The following is a 19,851-nucleotide window of genomic DNA, read 5'->3' as shown; positions in this document are numbered from 1 at the left end:
GCTTGGGAGTTTTTGTGATCAAATGATGTGTATGTGGAAACAGAAACAAGGCATTCCTTGAAATGCTGTATGAGGAAATGGTACAGAGGTCCTTGACATACTGTAAAAGGAAGATGTATACATGGGTTACAGGAATCGCAGACCAGCCTCTGCAAAGGGGAATAAAGTCAATGTCACACCTATATAATGTCTTACCAAGGAGCAGTCATATTCTGCAGAAATGTATTAGCATGTTTTTAATCTGTAATCAAATTGCAAGGTGAGAATTTCCCTCCAGGGAATAGCAGAGGAAAAAAACCAAGATACAAACATTAGTGAATGCACAGCAATTGCACTAATACATAACTGTCAGTTACAAGGCATCTTTACCAGAAGGCAGGATGCAAAGTGTTCACATTGAGGTTGTTTAATTAGAACAAGTAATGGTTACAATCATTAGAATAATATTATTTTCCATAGGTGCTTGAATGAGTTCCCTGCAGATCCCTCATGGCTACATAACCTAGGAACCGGGAATAAAAATATAGGCTCTCCAGCTCCAGATGCACAGATTCTTAAAAACACAGTATACCAAGTCTTATCCTTCTCTAGTAATGGGACCTGCAGTCCCTAGAGAACATGACTGTGTTTGAGCAAATGTGACAAGGAGTCAATCAATCAAACACAAGAAATACAGCCATAGTCAGGAAAAGAAAACGAGAACAGGCCTGGCTGCTTTGTGATTAAAAAATGTGTTCTTTCTTCCTACTGACCCATCTACTTACTCCACCTTCCACCCAGACCCACATGATGCTGTGACGCAAAGATACATAGACATGCTTATGTTTCTGCTTCTACAGTTTCATTACGTTACAGGACCTGTAGGCACATATCTGTTAGCACAGTAAAAAGGCATCAAACAACTTCAGGTGTAATGGAATTGCTGGCAAGCTGGAGAATACAAGCCACGTGCACAACAGGAACAGAAATTTTCAAGCTGTCAGAGGCACAGTGAATGTCACTGTACCATACAGGAATTTCTTTCATCCTCAGACAAGCAATCAAATATGATTTCCTGAAAAATCCTTAGAAAGCTATTTCCCAAGTGTTTTGGAAACTGCTCAACAGATGAAAGACTGACATTTTCAACTCCCAAACTTGCTGTCTTCGTTGTATGTAAAGTCACTTCTATGAGACACCCAAGGTGTCCCAGTTATGTCACTCAGAATGAGTACTCATCTTTGAGTAAGGTGAACTCAAAATCTTAACATGTAAGATAAAGAGGTAAAGAAAACTGCTACAAGATGTAGCCAGGAGTGAGTCACTAAGGCTAAAGATATTGAAGTGGAAACCAGAGTAATGTTCAAGTTCAGAGGGTCTGGAAAGAAACACAAATTAAGACCAATCTCACTGTCTGCCCTTTCAATTAGATAGGGTTGTTTCATCTGTCATAGGTTGTAGGAAAAAAAAATTGAGTTCAGCTAGCCAAAAAACACTTGACAGCAACAGTAAGCCCAGACTGTGCATTACATGAGCCTGCCTGATGTGCACAGAAACAGAGGTACTTGAGAAAATGGAGCTTTCTATTCATTCCCAAGGAAATGATGATAGTCAGGACAAAGCTGGAAAGTGCAGCATAGAAGGAGAAGGGCACCAGGAACAGCATCTGCAAGGGGTGATTTAGTTTCCCATAGTTGGCATAACCACAGCAGGCTTGGTAACGGTGGCATCTTCCTCTTTCCATTGAGAAATGATAGTTTTCAGCTGTGTGTAGAACTGCACTCCCTGGAGGAAAGGAGAGACACACAGATCGGATGTTTGGCCTTAGGAATTCTTCAGGTCTCCACTAGTGGTGTATCAAACAGTTTTTGCTTTATCTACAGAGGGTTGAGTTTTCCTCTGTGGGAACAATTCCTGTCAGCCTGTTCCTTTTACCAGTTCCCCAAAGATGCTGGTTCTGTGAGAAAGCCTGATACTTAGTTCTTACTCCCTTCTTAAATCTCCTGGAAAAAGACTTGCTTTTTTATATTTAAGGAAAAAAAAAAAGGAATTGGCTACTGTAACATGTGTTATGGTGGCTGTGATCACTGGCTGGACTTCAGTTTCCTGGTTGAGATGGCTTCAAAGTCTCCTTACTCATGAGGTCTGATGACCATCTCCCCATTGCCATTTATAATGTGATTTATCACAATTCAAACCAGTAGAGTACTCTGAATCAGTCAGTTACCTGCTTGCCATAGAAATTGGTGTCCCCTCTGAAAGAAGCACGAGAGCCGGTGAAAGAGAACATGGGCAGAGGTACTGGGATTGGAACATTGACACCCACCTAAACCAAAGGAAAGCTGCCATATTAATCACAAGAAATAGCAGACTGCAGAGCACTCTTCAAAAGTTACTGCATTTTCTTTCCTTAAATCTGAGGCTGGGTACTGTTGGCTGAGTGATTATTCAGTACAGCTGGATGGCTACCCACTGTAAATGGCGAGTACTAAGAACAACAATTTTAGCTTGCACATACCTGCCCCACGTCTACTAAGTGAGAATATTTCCGAGCTGTGGCTCCGTTGGTGGTGAAGATTGCAGTTCCATTTCCATAGGGGTTATTGTTCACCATCTCAATGGCATCATCCAAAGTGTCTGCTTCCAGAACCACTAAGACAGGCCCAAAGATTTCCTCCTTATAGCAAGTCATGTTTGGCTGCCAAGACAAACAGCAGAAAAAACAGCTTGTATATAGGATATAATAAACAGGATATAATAAAAATATCCTCGTAAATAGGATATAATAAACACACATGCTGCTAATGGTCAGGATATTCCTAGGATCACCCATCATACTGCATTGCCACAGGCCATCCTTCAGTCCTCTTTGCCTTTTCACCATTTCCCATGCCCTGCCATCTATCTCGTCCACTAAGGAGGGTACCACTTTTCATCTCCAGAGCACTTTCTGCTTTTACTGCCTGCCTAACCTCTCTTACAGATTTTTTCTGACCAAGGCTGATTAAGACAGGGATTAATGCAGGGTAGTTTACTTCAGTTCTTGTTGACAAAGTGACTAGAACCTGCTATCCTTTCCAACTCGGTGTCCAGGATTTATGTCTGATAATTAGCAACGTCTGACACATAAAAACCCACCAGTTGGAGAGTACTTTAATCACTAATAGCTAATACAGCAAACTACAAAACATTCATTTGACAAGGTGTAAGTTTTACGTGGCTTACGATATTATTAACCACTGTATAAGAAAACTAAGAATCACAATATCTCAGTGAAACTTTTGGTTTTGAATACCTAACAATATTTATGACACATCACAGGAAAGTGAAGTATTTTAAGATGTTTAATGAAAATTAGGCAAGAAAATTCTGAGATAGATTAAAAGCCTGAATTATGTAATAGCATAAAATCCATAAAATCCTAAGAATACAAAGTACAATAGCAGAATTATCAAGATGGGTTTGCTATCATGGAATCACTTACCAAAAGGCCCATGAGGAATGAATACTTAAATATTAAGGAAATCATACTAGCTAATTGCATAAATATAAAAGAATGAATTTAGGTATGAAAACTCATGTGGATGTGTACCTGCTGAAGAATATTCCCCCATAATAGTGTCCATCTGTTGCACACCATGCATTATGTAGAGAGGCTGACTCAACGAAGTTGCGAATATGTTCAACAACAAAGATTTTGTACCTTATCCTGTATTATTCTCGTGAAGATTTCCACAAATATTTAACTTCTGTTTCTGCAAGTACTTAAACTGCAAACTGCAGGAACGTGTAATGGAGGAAGGAAAATTGCAAGTTTGGCTGTTCATCATACTCTTCCTTAGGTATCTGCTGCTGGCCATTACTAGAGACGGAGGCTCAACGGACATCTAGTTTAACACAGTACAAACTGCCCCTATCTTCTTTTAATTGGCTGCAATCTATTCAAGTTAAGATCATTAACCTCATTCAGAGTATGCTGCACTACTGCAAATTCTTTTATCACCTCCACGACAGCATTACAATGAGCACTTCACTGGAATTGTGCAAGGGAAGGCTGAGCCATTTATGGGCTTTCTAGCTGGTGATTATTGATTACTGACTGATTTGGGTAACCCGTTTTTCAGTTGACCCTGCAATATACACTATCAAGCACTGGTTTTGGTCATCTTACCTTGACATTGGCAAGGATTGTTGGCCCAACAAAATTGCCATTTTCATAGCCCTTCACTTTGATATTACGTCCATCCAGAAGAAGGCTGGCACCTTCTTTTACTCCTTTCTCAATCAGATGGCAAACCCGTTCCTTAGCTTGGGGACTGATTAGAGGCCCTAGATCTGCTCCAGGCTGGTCTCCTGTGAAGAGGCAGAGATGCCAAGTTTTTAACCCTGACAGCTTCCTCTTCACAGGCATCATGGAGATAACTACACTGGCAGAAAAGATCTGAAAATCCTGACGTTTCTGAGACACAGACACAAAGATTTGAGATGTCAATGAACAGGATTAATAGCGTGCAACTCTCATAATCAACAAATAAGAGAAGTCGTAAGCATAAGCATAATTTTAGATCACCGGGAAGCCAAAATTCAATAGATTCTTCTCGGAAAGGAAACTTTTCCCCTTTGCAGGACTTCATTGAACATAAATGAAAGATAATTCGCCTAGAATTAATAACAGCCTAGTTTTTCCAAAGTACTTGTTTCCATTTTTCCTTTTTATTGCATGCTTACTACAAATTGGTAGGTTTGAGTTAAACATAGGACATAACCTCAAAGTTCCAGTTGAAACAAGACTGATCCTGTAAACCTTGCATCACAGTCATACTGCCAAGCCTTCCCACATACTCCTAACTCCAAGTCTAGGGCTGTGTTTCCCAGTCCAGACAATCTGCTAGCTCCTACCCCTACACATCAAACCTATGGTGCCAATAGCTCCAAGGGACACACCGCAGTAAGGCAGATACACCAACCTAAAAAGCTACAGTTGTACAGAAGTACCTCATAAGAAATTATCACAGTCTGTACCTGCATTTACACGTAGATTTTTGGCTCTCTCCACAAGCTCTGGCAGCCATTTCTGAGCTTCTCCCACTAGAACTGCCGTAGACAGGGCCATGCAGCGCTGGCCAGCTGCTCCAAAAGCAGCTCCAACCAGCTGGTTCAAGGTGTTCTCTTTGTTGGCATCAGGCATCACCACACCATGGTTCTTGGCTCCCTGAAATATAACACATACACAGTCTCCCATTATTAACCACCCCAGCCCACTTCCCTAGCTCTCCGGCAATATCTTCATATAGTAGCTATGACTCTGCTACCAACAGGCTGGCAAGAAGGGCAGCCTCATCACTTAACTATCAGTAGCAAAGTCAGCTTCTGCTGCTGAGTAGCGTTAAGTCTCAACATTCATTCACAGGAGACAGAGGCAGTCTATGTGCTGAAGTGTGCTCCATTCAGACGCATTACCATGTTGGCCTGGACTCTCTTGCCATTCCGGGATCCTCTCTCATAGATGTACTCGCCAGCCTGATTAGATCCCACAAAGCTGATTGCTCTGATATCCGGATGGTCACAAATGAAATTCACAGCTTCAAATAGGAAATAATACATTATAACTGTGGTGCACAAATGCTTCCCTCTGTTCCCATCCCCGCAGTGCTAAATTCGTGTATCTTTCTTATCGAAATTCTTGCCTCCATGTTTCCTACATCTGAGTTCCCCCACTGCCTGTCTACACATCTCTCCACTAACTTCTCAGGACGTGCACTCCTGTCCCTGTCCCTGGCTCTCTGCCATCTCTTCACACTTTGGGCATCTCCCAAGGCACCTGAGCGATGCCGAAGCGAAGTTATTGTTGTCTATTCATATCCTCATGTTCTGAAACTACTTGTATGCTGTAAAAAATATCATGTTAGGAGCTAGAATACTGTCATCCACTGCATATTCAGTGAGGCATTTAATTCTTGTTTAGGCCTCCTTGGGAAACCAAGATGATTTATCTACTTACTTCAGTTGGAGCTTAGGTTGCTAAATAGAATTTGAGCACTTACATGCCTCGGGAACTCTGACCCCAGCCCCCAAAATTTTGTCCACCGTATCTCCTGAAAAATTTGGTGCAAGATGGCAGAGAATCTTCCAGTCACCTCCCTTCATGTCCATCAAAAGGGCTGAAGCATCTGTCCAAACCTATCTAACAGCAGCAGTATCAGACTCTCCAAACGATACCTCCACTGAGCATATACAACACTCACAGACTCCAGCCATCTCCCAAGAAGGGCTATTATTACCTTCATGTTGTCCATGGATGATATTCAGGGTCCCATCGGGGGCACCAGCATCCTGAAACAGCTTGGCAAGGAACATGAGTGCTCCTGGTACACGCTCAGATGGTTTCATCAAGAAAGTGTTTCCACAAACCATAGCCATGGGGAACATCCAAAGAGGAATCATGGCTGGGAAATTGAATGGTGCAATTCCAGCACACACGCCCAGAGGCAGACGGTAGGTGTAAGTGTCCATGTCTTTAGTGATGGAGGGCATGGTCTCTCCCAGTATGAGGGATGTCACACTGCAAGCATGTTCAACCACCTCTGCAGCAGAAAGGGCAATATGCCACTGGATGATCTGTTAACAATTAGCCCCCGAACTCCCTTCTCACCACTGTCTTGACCCAAGTCTTTCTTCCAGCCTCTTTTCCCACAACTTAAAACTCATTGTGCTCCAGAAAATACCTTTGCTCTGCCAAGCACTGTGAGCTCATTGTGAATGGATTCTCTCTTGAGTGCATTGTATGTCACTGTGATAGGACCACAGACACAATAGCCCCAGTAAAAGAAGCACAGATATAGTATTATTGTACCTTAGACATCTGAGCACAAGCAAGAAGTTCTTATCCCTTTACAGCAATCTGTAGTCACTCCTAGGAAAAGGAAGAATCTAACAACTTGGAAGTGATTTAAGAAAACTCTATGTAAGGGAACTTTCTAGGTCAGAATTACAATTGCCCCCTTTCTTTCAGTAGGAGGCTATGAAGGGAGCTACACGTACAGAGTCCCCGAGCAATCAGTTGCTCAGGAGACCTCCTCCCTTCCTATGGATTCTTAAAGCCCCTTTTTTAACAGGAGGAGCCAGCAGCTTACGGAGGCCTCGGAACACATCTCCCTCAGCATCAGCCAGGGTCTTCCCTTGCTCAAAGGTGATGAGTTTTGAAATTTCTTTCTGAAAATGGAAAACACGAAGTTTATGAACATTAGAAAAGTGCCTGCCCATGAAATAGGGTGCAGGGATAAGACAGTTTAACAGAGAGTTGAACATCACAATGAACAGACTGGGCAGAACGTGCAAAAGCCTACACTGACTGATGTGCTCCTTGTAGACAAGAAGCCAATAAGCCACACCGGTGACATTTTAGAAAAAACAACTGTGGGTTGGCTTGTGCTTTACAGCTTTCAGGTGTCACACCACAGACACACCAAAAAAGCAATCAGGGAAATCCAAAGACATAGTAACATACTTCTCCCACTTGTCTTTATCAACTGGCACATTCTCCGTCAAGGCTGAAAGTTCCTCTTGTGGTCTTTTGGTAAAGGGGCAAGTGCAGAATAATATTGCCTAAGAAGCACTGCCTCTCTGTCCCCATTTGATGGAGAGTGCTTTGCTACACCTCTCAACGACAGTGTCTCAGTTGGCTCCTCAATCATGGCAACAACGCCTCATCAAGAACTCTGTAAACACCAAGTCTCTCAATTTAATTCCTAAAGTCAATTGCAATGCATTCAGCAACAGCCATCACACAGAGCCGTGGTGTCTCACCAGATTATCTTTGATGAGTTGTTGATAACGCAGGAAGATTTGCTGGCGACTCAAAACAGATGTTTCTGACCAGTTCCAAAAAGCCTTTTTGCAAGAAGCCACAGCTGCCTCCATCTCACTGGCTGTGGCTTTTGGTACACGGCCAACCACTTCATTTGTGGCCTGAAGAAAAAAACAAACCACATCAAAACTCATCTCTACCTGTCCCTGCCCACCATTCAATGCTCCACGCCACACACCTAATATCCTTGTTCTACAAGGAGCTGTACTTCTGAGGGGAGAACACAAAAGAAACTCCTTCCTTGGTGCACACAAAAGGCCTGGGCTACAACTGGAATAGTTCTGAAAACCTCCACTCCACACATCTCAAATTAGGCACCCAGAAAGCTGCAAATGCAGTGCTGATTGCCAAGTTGGAGTTGAAGTGACTTGTCTATCCTGAAGCTTATACAGAGTATAAGGCAAAGGTTTCTGTGGACTGTGGTCTTTTTCCTCTGCATCATCTTGGCTCATTTGCTGTCCCTCTTGCACACTAAATGAAGCAAGGTTCCTTTGGAAAAAAGCAGTGTATGACTATGCAATTAGCACTGATGTTAGTTTACCTAGACCACTAGGTCAAAGTAAGATTTTTACAAGCAACCTTAGTTCTACAGTACCTTAACTTTAAAAGCTTGTCTTTGCCAGTTTAATCTTCTAATGCACTCTTAAAAATTAAATCTGCTTTGACATGACACAAACATCAGGTACATCACTAAGAGAGAAACTACTCAAAACAAGAGAAAGAAAATTAAAGAAGAATGTTGGTCACTGCATAGAGACCAAATGAGCTTCATGAACATGGCTCGCTGCTCCAATCACTTCCACAAAGCAAATCAAAATAGGGCTTTACATAGATATGTTTTAGAAACTGCTGTCCAAATGCTTACTAGGGGGGTCAGAATTCTGAGTGCAACCTCATTTCCATTTGTCTTTGGCAGAGGACTCGGACAAGTACAAGTGCTACTAATCTAAGATTATTTTGCACTGCGTAGCATCCAGCCTCTAAATTCACTGTGAATATTGTCGCTCACAGATAGAAGCTCTCTGAAAGGAAAGGAGCTTCAGCTGTCAGGATTTTTTACCTTGGTCTGAGAGTGAAATTAGTCTCTGTCAGGACTTCACATTCAGCTGGCATCAAATTACACCCGGTTGATTTCACATACAGGGTGAAAGAAACCCTTCAGAAATCTGACATACTGATCACAGAGCCTTTCTATGACCAAAAAAAATGTAAGCCAAGTTTAAGCTTCCTTTCCGGAGATCAGGGTTTTACTACACAGGGGAGATAAAGGAGGTCATCACTTTGCTAAGACTGACATTTCATGTGAAAAGAAAATCGAGAAGCAATTACACAGTGCTAAATCCATCTTAAGCTCGAAGTCTAAACCTTTCTCAAGAAATGTATGTACTTTCCCCTTTTATCAAATGCTTGAACAGAGGCACAGATCCTTGCTGCACAGTGATTGCTAATATATAAGCTGAGACCACTTCACTTACCGGGTTGTGGATATCAATCCATTCAGTAGTTTTGGACTCAACAAACTTCCCATCAATGAAGAGTTTGGTTGTTGGCTGCAGAGGACAAAACATTGGACAGTGAGTGATCTTTGACTCAAGGTGCCTAAATACCAGTGTGCCTTATTACATGCAAGCCTTCATCATTTACTGCTACGCTGCCCACTAGAGAGTCTAGATCCAGTATTTACAGCAAGACCCAGCTAACGGCTTAGGCTGAAATTTGTCATGCTCTCTGCCCCATTTCTCTCTCACTTTACACCAAAATTCTTTCTAAAAGCAGTTATAGAAAAAATACATTGCCTATGTTTATGTTCAGAACCATTTCAATTTACTTAATCACCCAATGTTTACTAAGTTAGAAAACTGAAAAACCACAATTCATAAATATTCAGAAGAAACAGTTAAGAATTCACCTTGTGAGAATTCCATGTACCCAGTGCACACTGTGCTGTGCTTCCTTTCCATCAAGCCACTAAGTAGGTTCATCTCTCCAGCTCATAGCTACAGGCATAAAATTGGACTTTCCCCACTCCCCACGTGGTCCTGCAACTAAGAGCAAGGAACCTGCATCTGCTGAGTTCACAATGACTGTCCTGGCAGGCAGCACAGAAGACAGAACTTTCCAACTCAGATGCAGAAGAGAGAAAAAGAAAGTTTGGAATAAGGAGTTCAGGTAAACGTAGGGCAGAAGGAAACAAGGTAGAAGGTGTAAGATCACCACCTTTTATCTGTGGAGAATGAGCCTGCTGTGGGAACAAGGACTGTAGTAAAGCAGACTATTTGGAGAATCATGATTTAGCTGTTTAGAACTTGGATAGTGTACAGCCATGGATACCAGAAGAAAAAAGGTGCTATAACAGCTGAAGTTGTTTGATAATACCCAAAAAAAGTCAGATCCTCTCTCTGCCATAAATAGATGATATAAGGCCAGTCCACACAGCTTGAAACAATCTTTTGTCAAACATTGTCATTAGTCATATATTCTATATTCATTTTTGCTGATGTTACTGAAGAGGTATTACACACGGTAAAAGAAACATAAAAATTGGAAAAAAAATTGGCTGGTGTACATGTAACACAATGTGTGCTACGTAAGGAACACGGAGAAAACTAATCAGGACGTGATTAACTGAACTAACATATCGCCCTTGGGTGTACCTGCTGAGCCAGGCAGGGCTCGCTACAAGAAGTAACGTGAGGTGAGGTGATTCCCGGAGCGGAGGGAGCTGCCCAACCGGGCACTTCGTAGCTCCGGAGTCAAACAAGTCTGACATTGAATTTTTTTTCCTTAACCCCCGTTGAGCACGGGAAGCCCCAAACGTTTGCTCCAGAAATACCAACCCGGAGCCACGGGAGGGGAGGGGAGCTGAGCTGGCAGAAACGACCTTACAGGAGCAGACCCGAGGGAAGCCTTCCGCCGGCTGCCGAGGGCAGCTGCGGTCCGGGCCCTTCCCGCTCCCTCCCCCCGCCCGCGGCCTCTCCTCAGTCCGGGCGGGGCCGCCTCCCAGGCCCCGCGGCCTGCCCCGCCCGCCCGCTCCGCTCCGCGGGACAGGCACTCACCACCGAGGAGGAGGAGGAGAAGGCGGCGGCTGAGGCGATCCAGGGGGCACCGGCTCTCCGCGACAGCTGGACGGGAGGGGAAGCATAGACCAGTCCGGTTTCTCAGGGCTCCCGGCCGCCCCGGCCCCCGCCCCCCGCCGCGGGTACCGCTAGCGCCCACCGACCCCTCACCGCGGCGCCATCGGCTACTCCCCGCTCGGGACCGCCCCACCCACGGGGCCCCGCGGCCAGCTGGGCCGCGATCCCCCCCGCCCGCCGACCGCGCCGCGGCGCCCCCCCCCCCCGAGCCGCGGGATCCGCTGCGGGGCCGGGGGCCGCCGCCTCACCCTCAGCGCCACGCGCCGCCGCCCGCCCCACGCGCCGCGCGCCGCCGCCGCCGCCGCCATCCCGGCCGATGGTCGCTGCACCGCGGCCGCCGACGGTCCCCCTTCGCCCCGCCCCCGCGCGCCTGTTGGCCTCCCGCGCACCGGCCTCGCCCGCTCCGCGCCCCCCTCCGGCGGGGCCCTCGCGGCCCGCAGCCAATCGCCGCCAGGAAGCCCGTCGGCCCCGCCCACCACCTCCACCGCCCCCCGCTCCGCGCCGTGGATTGGCCGCGAGACCTAAGCCGCCCGCTGACCGTCAGAGCCCAGATTGGCCGAGCGCCGCCCCGCGGCGACGCCTCCTGGCGGTGGCGGCGAGAGCGACACGTGGGCTTCGGGGGGTGGTTTGTTTTTCCTCTCCCGCTCGGGCTGGGTCACGTGCCGGGGAGGGGGTGTCCCGCGAGCAGCGGCGACGTGTCACGTGGGGCGGGCAAGATGGCGGCTCCCGCGGACGGTAGGGCGCGAGGGCCGGGCAGCGCCGCTCCGCTCCCCGTCCCGCCGGCGCGGCCTGGGCGGCGCCTCACCCCCTCTCTGTTGCAGGTGCCGACCTAGAGGCCTCGCTGCTGAGCTTCGAGAAGCTGGACCGCGCCTCCCCGGACCTGTGGCCCGAGCAGCGTAAGTCCGGCGGGCCGGCGGCCGGCTGTCGGCTGGCGGGGGGAGGATTGCGGCCCGGCCCTTCCTCGGGCAGCTGCGCCGGCCGGGCTGGGCCCCCGGGGGACGGGCGGGCGGTCGGGGTGCCGCCGCCAGAGGCGCTCACCCCCCCGCTGCCCTTCGTTCTCTCTTCTCAGTGCCCGGCGTTGCCGAGTTCGCCGCCTCCTTCAAAAGCGTGAGTGATCGCTGCTCTTGCCTGTCGCGTTTCCCCCCTTCCCGTGCGGTGGCAGATCTGCTGTTTCCTCTCGTGGGCTTTAAATCTTTGTTCTGTAGAACGTATCTCAGTTATAACTTCAGTATATGCTAGCGTAATCCTTTTGCTTTAATGTCTCTCTCGTGTTTGTTTGGTTGGTGTTTTTTTTTCTAATATACCTTATGCAACTTGCAGTGAATGAGAATTACACCTTGCAAGAAAGAAAAGGCTTTCAACTTTAGGAAATCCCGCTTTTCATGCTGACTTTGGCTTGTGGGTGGTAGTGTGCCTTTTTTAACTCTAAAAAGTCCAGGGAAAGCTGGAAAACAAGATTAAACATAAAAAATATCTCTACAGAGCACCTGGAACTCTCATATTTTTGCTGTCAGTGTAACTAGTTTTCAATACGAGATCAGACTTCTTTGTATAATTCTAAAAATGCACTTGTCTGAGTATGAACTTTTTATTTTTTTCAAAATAGCCTATTACAAGTTCTCCTCCCAAGTGGATGGCTGAATTAGAAAATGATGATATCGATATGTTAAAGGGTGAGTATGGACGTAGTGAGCAGGAAGTAAGGTTGCTAAAGCTGATGGGAATTCAGTATTTACTTAAGAGGCTTAAAACATTTGTTCTTTAAATGTTCTGGAGGTGGCCCTGTGGCCTTAGATCTCTAGCTCTCACATTTGCAGAATCTCTAGCTCAGGAGTCCTTTATCTTGTTAATGATACACATTTTTCATTAATCCAGTTACCTTCAAGAGAATATCCAGATACCAGTGGCAGGCTGATTTTTCAAAGCAAGCATGCAAGAACTAGTTGAAACAGTGTAACGTTACATGTATTTCAGTTACCTCGCCTACCAATCTCTCACTGCAAGTATAGTGGGTGTCTCCTGTATTTTGAGAAGTGGCATGAATTTTTTGGTGGGCCTCAGCTGATCAAACTTGGTGAGCAGTGTAGACTTGTTAATTGACTTGTTTAGAGGTGTGCTATGCATATGTCTTCACTCGTAGATCCAAGATCTCTAATCAAACGGTAAGGCTGTATGAGCAAGTTACAGAAGGGCTAGCTGGCATGTAGATTTGCTGCATGTTACAGCTATTTGCAGTAAATATCCTTGAGCATGCTCTGCCTCTCATGTGAATTCCAGATAAACTGTTCCAAAGTGAAAGTGGGACAAACTAACTTCATCTTGCTGCAAGAAATGCACTTAAACACACATTGTTAATGTATAGTAAGTCCATTCCCTTGCATACTCTTTTGTAGCTTGTTCACGCAGCAATGTGAACTTGCAAGATCTTTGAAAATAGGGGCAAGTTGCCCATTGCAGTGGTGGCAGATTACAGTATGAACCAGATCCTTGGCTGTCTTTTTCAGTAGAGAAAGCTCGTCTTTTCTCAGTACGTTAAAATTAGGGGTAGCATCAGCTTGAATTTTGAATATGTTCTGTTCACTGGAAATAGATCTTGTCAGAAGTATGACTTGAAAGTGCTCTGTGAAGTAGTAAACAGGTAAACTGTCACTAGAGTGCTATAGACAGTGTTAAAATTTACACTTTTCTCTCTTCTTAGAGTTGGGGAGCCTCACTACAGCTAACCTGATGGAAAAAGTTCGTGGCCTGCAAAACCTGGCTTATCAGCTGGGACTGGATGAATGTAAGTGCTGTATGCAGATGTGACTGACTGCATTGCAAATATTCTTCACTAAAGCGCACGCTCGTGGTACATTTGTAGCTGGAAAGGTGCATTGGCAGATTTGGCAAGTGTCTGACAGTCACAGCTGGTGAGCTTCCAAAACAGGATGAGAGACTGAGCTTACATCTCCAACTTACAGCCTACCTGCATAGGGGAAACTTCTTAGCAGAAATAACAAGTGGTCATATGTCTAATCTGGTGTTGTCTAGTGGCACACAGAGTTCTGTTCCTGATGTAATGTTGCCTTAGATAAATCAGGTCACTTGGCTTAATTTCCCCCTCTGATACTAAAGCTATTTCTCAGAATACTCGCGGCAGTACTTCTGTCAAACTTCATGCACTGCTTCCACAGTGAAACTTTCACTTGGGTATAGGATTCTCCTACCACTTAGTGTTCATACTGTTTTCTGCTTCTTTAGCTGTTACTTTTTTCTACACTCAACTGTGGCAGGAGGTAATGTCAATTGAGTACTAAAGTTCACCTTCATCCCACTTACAAACAGCCAATTTTTATCAGTTTTTTGAAGAAGGAGCTGCTTTCATCATCGTATTTAGCACTCTTGTTAACAAGTTGATCCAGCTTTGAGGATTTCGAGAGTATTGTGTTTCTTTTAAATGCTACCTGTACATACTGACACATTTAAATTTTTCTGCTTAATTTTGCTCTAGCGTAGACCTTAGTTGCAATTACTTTTGGGCTACACAAAGCACCAAAAGTTTTAAAACTTACAGGTCTTTCACCTTCCTTTCAATGGGTAACAAAAAGCACTAATAGACCTTTAGAGTCTTCCTGACTGTAAACCTAGGATATCCTAATGCTTTCTTACTAACAGATCATTAAGCCTGTTTTGACACACTCCCTGCAAGTTTATTTTATTTTCAGTGCTAGAATCTGTGAAGACTGTGTAAAGCATTTAGTGGTGTAGAAGTTAAGGTATAACAATGTAAAACCGAGTCAAATACAGAGATTGACTGATGATTCGCTTTCTCAGTTAAGCTGTAGGCTTAAATGTCAGACAGCTCTGTCCTGCTAAATGGAGTTTAAGCAGAGCCTGAGTTACATTAAAGCTAACAAGGTGGTCGTTTCCTTAGCAATATTTGTTGCATGCGTTTCCATTTATTTTTACTGAGAACGAATAAATATGGAAAGAAGACAAAGTGAGCAAACAATGAAATATCTGAGGTCCAACTGTTATAACCTTTAGTCTACAGTAACTGAAATCTTGAATTTTCAAGCTTTATGAAAGTTCTCCGTGTTTGTAAGTTCTGGTCACTGAATTCTGTTTTCCTTTAGGCTATAATACATTGAATGCTTTGTGTGTCATAATATATATTTATCTTAGGAAAATTTTCACAGAAAAATAGATGCGGAGTTTGAACAGAGCTTCTCAGGACTGTTTTTCCGAATACTGTCTTTAAGTTCTTTTCTCTTACGGACTTAGATAAGTGAGAGACCAAGAAGAAAAATCCAAAAGATCTGTTCATTGAAGTTAAGGGACTTGTGGTTTTGGTCCAGAGGTATTGGATTTGATTAGATCTTTGTGTATTGAAATTTAATAGTCCCCTTTTGACTTGACTGTTAATTGAAACTGGCTATCAAAAACGGGATTAAACCTGCTGCTGACCAGTCTCCTCTAGATGGCAGCATGAGGCTTCCCATAGAACTCTTGCTGCTTTTTTTTTTATAAAACCACTGTTTCAGTCATGATTTGAAGTCCTTCCCAAGATTGCTTTTTGTGACATATTTCCTGTTCTGAATGTGCACTATCTTTTTTTTTTTTTTTACAGTATTTTCAAACGTTTTATCTGTGTTGAGCGTGAGAAACAATTCTCTTCATTGTGTTAGCAACTTACTTTTCCTTCCAACTCTCCTCTTCTACATCCCATCTCAAATCCTTTATATTTTCAAAGACTTATGTTTTCATCCAAGTTATTGATAAAATGCTGTGCAGGACCAGAGTGATTCCTGCAGCACTCCATGACAAATGTATCTATTGAGTGACTTTGTAATTATGTTGTGAGGTCTGTTACTGAACCAGTTCACAGCATGCTTCATATTAATTTTGCATTAGAATTCATTAGGCAAGGTGACATGTGGGGCTGGGTACCTTTTGAAAAGTTTATTCATCAAGGTACTATTGTAACACTAAAACTGAAATCTGAGCAATTGATTTGACATGATGTAGTTTGATAAATTAATGATTACTGAATTACATGCCTTGTTTCTTAAATTCATAGAACTGTCTTACTATTTTGTCTATATAAGCAGGCTTTCTTGACAAATTTGGAACAAATGTATTGAATGCTTTGTCCATCTTTGCTGCTTTCATCCAGGAACAGTTGAATACTATTATCTGGATTCCACAGTCGTCTTATATATAATTCCTGCTGTCCCTTACTTTTTGGCCATGGATTTCTCAGTTCCTCTTTTGGTTGCTTGCTTCTCACAGATTTCTGTTCTTTACAACTTAACTTTCTCCCTTCTTTTTCCCCTAGGGTTACCTGTACTTTCTGTAACCCTGGCTATTTTGTTGAATGCCCCATGGCTCCTGTGAATCAAATTAAATTGCTAACATGTAACTTATGTTTTCTTTCCAGCTTGTTTGACATCTGGTTTGATTTACAGTTAGTTGTCCTCCACTTTTAAAAGTAGCCAGTTTTACAGGCACTGCTATTTCACTGGTCTGCCCTTTAAGCTGCATATTCTTATGTGATTTAAATAATTATGTCTTAATTAGTGCAGAGTTTTGTGAAAGTTTTTCTTTATCAGACGAAACTGGATAGAATTGCCCTGCTTGGATTGTAACAGTAAGTTCAAGAAACAGTCAACTAGAAACTTCAGAGGTGACTTTTACTGTTAGAGGTCTGAGATACAGTGAACGTCATTCAAGCTGGAATAACGCCAACAGAGCTTCCTCTGGTGTTTTATATGGGCATCTGAGGAGTCAGGCTTCTTACCTTCTGTTATGATTTCTGTGCAGTATAGCATGTACCTGTTTAGACTGCAGTGGCTTTATCTGGTAACGCATCAGTCTCTGAGTGTGTGGGATGATAATGTCAAAGGAGACCGTTGACAACTGAAATGGTTAATGCTATTTTTGATAATGCTGGTTCCCTCCTCCTTGTCTGAGGGTTCAGTTACTTCTTTCTGAATGAGGTAACTGTTGATCTGTCCAGCCATGTATCCGATTATTCTAGCTTCAGTAGTACCTAATACATTTAGTTCCTACTCAGACAAGATAAGTTGCTTATTTGTGGTGGTGTTTTACCTGTGTAGTTTAAAAAGACTTCTGTTTGGCAGATATTTTGCAACTTTGTCACAGTTATTTTATTAACCAAATGGATAAGCAAGCACCTTGCTTCTTTAAAAATATATTTCTGACTGCTGGCTGCATGATCTCCTGTACTTTCATTTCCCTTGTACTAAGATGCAGGCCATTAAACTGCCAATATGTTATCTTCCATAAATCAGAATTTCTTATTTGCACCATTTAATTTGCTGATGACTTACGTTGAAGATCTTTCTTGTGGATCAGAAAGGATCTCCAAGGTGATCATGTGGAATCTCTTTTTCAGCTCTCCTCCTAACATGCTAGTAGGTGGATTCTTGCTCACTCATGTCTGTTCCTTGCCAAATATTCTTCCCTTCCTTAGCACAGAATTCACCTAAAGGATAGCCTTCCTTGAATGAAGCAGGATTTTTGTAGCATGAACCAATGATTTATTTTTTTATTTTCACTCTCCTCTTAAAGGGTAGGCTATCCTTAGGTCTCTGGTTTGTGTATTTATTCTTTGCTACAAGGTGGTTCTGGAGTTCTCCAGCAGCTTCCAGGCTCAGGGCCTGGTATCAATAATAATAAAATCTTTTAAAAATAAATTATTTTTCAACACCTCTTCTGAGGTCTCAGCTTGTGTTTTCTTGCCTCCTTTTTAAGCTATGTAAAATTCTACCTCATCCTCTTGCTTGTTACTGCTTTTCTCTTTTTGCTTTGCTTCTCTCATTATAGCTTCTGTTTTCCTTCTGTTAAAGAGTTACTTTATTGGTTAGAATACATCAAAACCATTTTTAGTATTAGAAATTAAAAATGTGGATTTTGCTGTCCCTGTTAACGTGGGTCTTGTGAGGGTGGGAGGAGGAACAGGGCTCAACGAATACACCTACTTTTAATTGTTCATATAGTTAGGGTGACTTTGGGAGGCATAGTATCACTGCTGAACGTGAGCTGCAGCCAGTCAGTGAGTATCATCTCTGCTGTTGGCAGAAGTCTGGGGGGAAAAAAAAAAAAAGGTATAGTCATATTGCCTTGTTATGGGCCTTTTTCCCTCCTGTGTCCCTCCAGCTTTGCTTGGAGCAGGGCAGTGAGCACCGCAGAATGAGGAGACCCCAGCTGATGTGGCAAGCAAGAGGGAGGTAGTTCTTATCCGGGAAGCCAGTCACAGATCCTGACTCAATGTTTGTGGCCCACAAAGCAGCAAGTTTCAAAACAGTTTGTGTAAATAACTGCAAATTTAGATACCCAGCTCTGTTTTTTCACTGTATGACCCATTAGAGCTTTTAGAGCAACTGAGTCAAAGTTGACTTTAGGGGGTGTTTGAAGTCTTGGTTTCATGAGCTAGCAGCTCTGGGAAGTGCATACATTGCTAGTAAACAAATTTGGTGTTAAGAGAATTTTATTATTCTTGATTGCAGTTATTTTTAAAGATCTGCCCTGTCATCCTTTTGAATATACATAGACAGAGAGGTGTATCTAAGAACTACATACACAGAGAAGAATATGTTTTTCTTAAAAAATTTTTTAAAAATTAAAAAATGTTATTCTTTCCAAACTTCAGAACAAATCTATGTGTAAAAGTAACAGGTAGAATGGGGAAGCAGGAAAAGCACCATGTCACTGAAGGAATGTGGTTGTCCAGGGACTTTCTGAAGGCGCTGCTATTGCTTCCCTGTGAATCTCTGGTACTTTTCAGATAACACCTGCTATACTGGTTCAGAATTCCTAAAATGTATGTGCGTGTGTGTACATAATGTATATATATATACACACCTGGTATCACAGCCATGTTTATAAAATCTCACTGATGCCAGAGAGATTATCTGGCTGCTATGCTATAACAATATAGCTTCGGTGATATTGCTACTGCCAGATTTCTATTCTTTTTAAGCCCTAATATATTTGTGGAGGTAATGGTGCTTTTGTGCAGTATCTGCCTTAAATATTAGAAAATGTGGGATGTGAATACCATTTATAATTTCCCTGTCAGTGATTTTTGCTAGTCTGCTCTCTTACATTAGATTAAATTTTTATTTGGAGTTGAAGCTGTTGTGTGCTTTTCCTCCTGTAAAATAGGAATGTAAGAATGACTGTATTATCGAATGTCAAATCTTCACATTCTTTCAAGAGTAATGAGACAGTTACTGAACCTGCTCAACCAAGTCACCCTATTTATAGTCCCCCATGGTTTTGTGTGCTATGGCTTTCACTGGACTCTAGCAACTTTGCTCCTGTTTTCTTTGTAACGCTGATTTATTTTCCGTATATGTTCAAGCAAATTAAATACCAAGTATACAGTGGAAGAGCTATTTAATGCTAGCTGTCAAGGACCCAAGAATTAGACCTGAATGACCTGGGAGATGTCAGGTGAACAGCAAAAAGTTGGCCATCTTGTAGCATCACAGACTGATAAAGGAAAAGTCGGCCACGGTTTAGTCAGTCAGTGATAGTTTTCCTTAATATGAAGAATGAGTAAATGACTAGGAGTTTTTAGCCTGGAGAGAGACAACTGTTGCAGTATGTGAAAAAGATCTGTAAAACTGATTAATGCAGAGAAAGTGTGAATAGGGAGTGACTCTTCACTGCTTCTCATAGTGTGGGAGCCAGAGAGAATAGAATAGCATGTCAGGACAGACACGAGGAGATACTTGCACTGCGCATTAAAGTCAGAACTCATCGTTGCTGGAAGTTGTGGGCACGGAGTTTATCTTGCTCAATAAATGAGACAAATTATTGGAAGGTAAATCCATCAGGGGTGTCTGACCACAGAGAAGTCAC

At 43.3% G+C, this 19,851-nt stretch overlaps 2 protein-coding genes across 8 annotated transcripts in view; one reads left to right on the top strand and one right to left on the bottom strand.

The window, feature by feature from the left end:
* Positions 1-221: 221 nt before the first annotated feature.
* Positions 222-11,330, bottom strand: ALDH6A1 (aldehyde dehydrogenase 6 family member A1). The gene is made up of 12 exons (XM_030041366.2): positions 11,229-11,330; positions 10,903-10,968; positions 9,322-9,396; positions 7,786-7,947; positions 7,113-7,191; positions 6,261-6,563; positions 5,440-5,561; positions 5,002-5,191; positions 4,151-4,332; positions 2,498-2,677; positions 2,207-2,305; positions 222-1,764 (listed from the first exon to the last, which is right to left on the bottom strand). Exons 1-12 carry the CDS (start codon positions 11,286-11,288, stop codon positions 1,660-1,662), a joined length of 1,623 nt encoding a protein of 540 aa, XP_029897226.1. The 5' UTR covers positions 11,289-11,330; the 3' UTR covers positions 222-1,659.
* Positions 11,331-11,590: 260 nt separating this feature from the next.
* The window catches only part of LIN52 (lin-52 DREAM MuvB core complex component), a 73,008-nt gene continuing 64,747 nt past the window's right edge, over positions 11,591-19,851 (top strand). For 2 of the 7 annotated variants that reach the window (XM_030041805.2, XM_030041795.2), the window contains exons 1-5: positions 11,591-11,715; positions 11,802-11,876; positions 12,050-12,087; positions 12,587-12,653; positions 13,679-13,762. In XM_030041805.2, the coding sequence (XP_029897665.1) occupies positions 11,697-11,715; positions 11,802-11,876; positions 12,050-12,087; positions 12,587-12,653; positions 13,679-13,762 (283 nt within the window). In that variant the 5' untranslated portion in view covers positions 11,591-11,696. The other 5 variants (XR_003927356.2, XM_041128592.1, XM_041128589.1 and 2 more) reach the window with 5 other exon arrangements.

This window comes from Aquila chrysaetos, chromosome 2, assembly GCF_900496995.4.
Source record: "Aquila chrysaetos chrysaetos chromosome 2, bAquChr1.4, whole genome shotgun sequence".
NCBI lineage: Eukaryota > Metazoa > Chordata > Aves > Accipitriformes > Accipitridae > Aquila > Aquila chrysaetos.
Note: the sequence above shows the minus strand (reverse complement) of the source record. Positions and strands in the feature narration are given on the sequence as shown.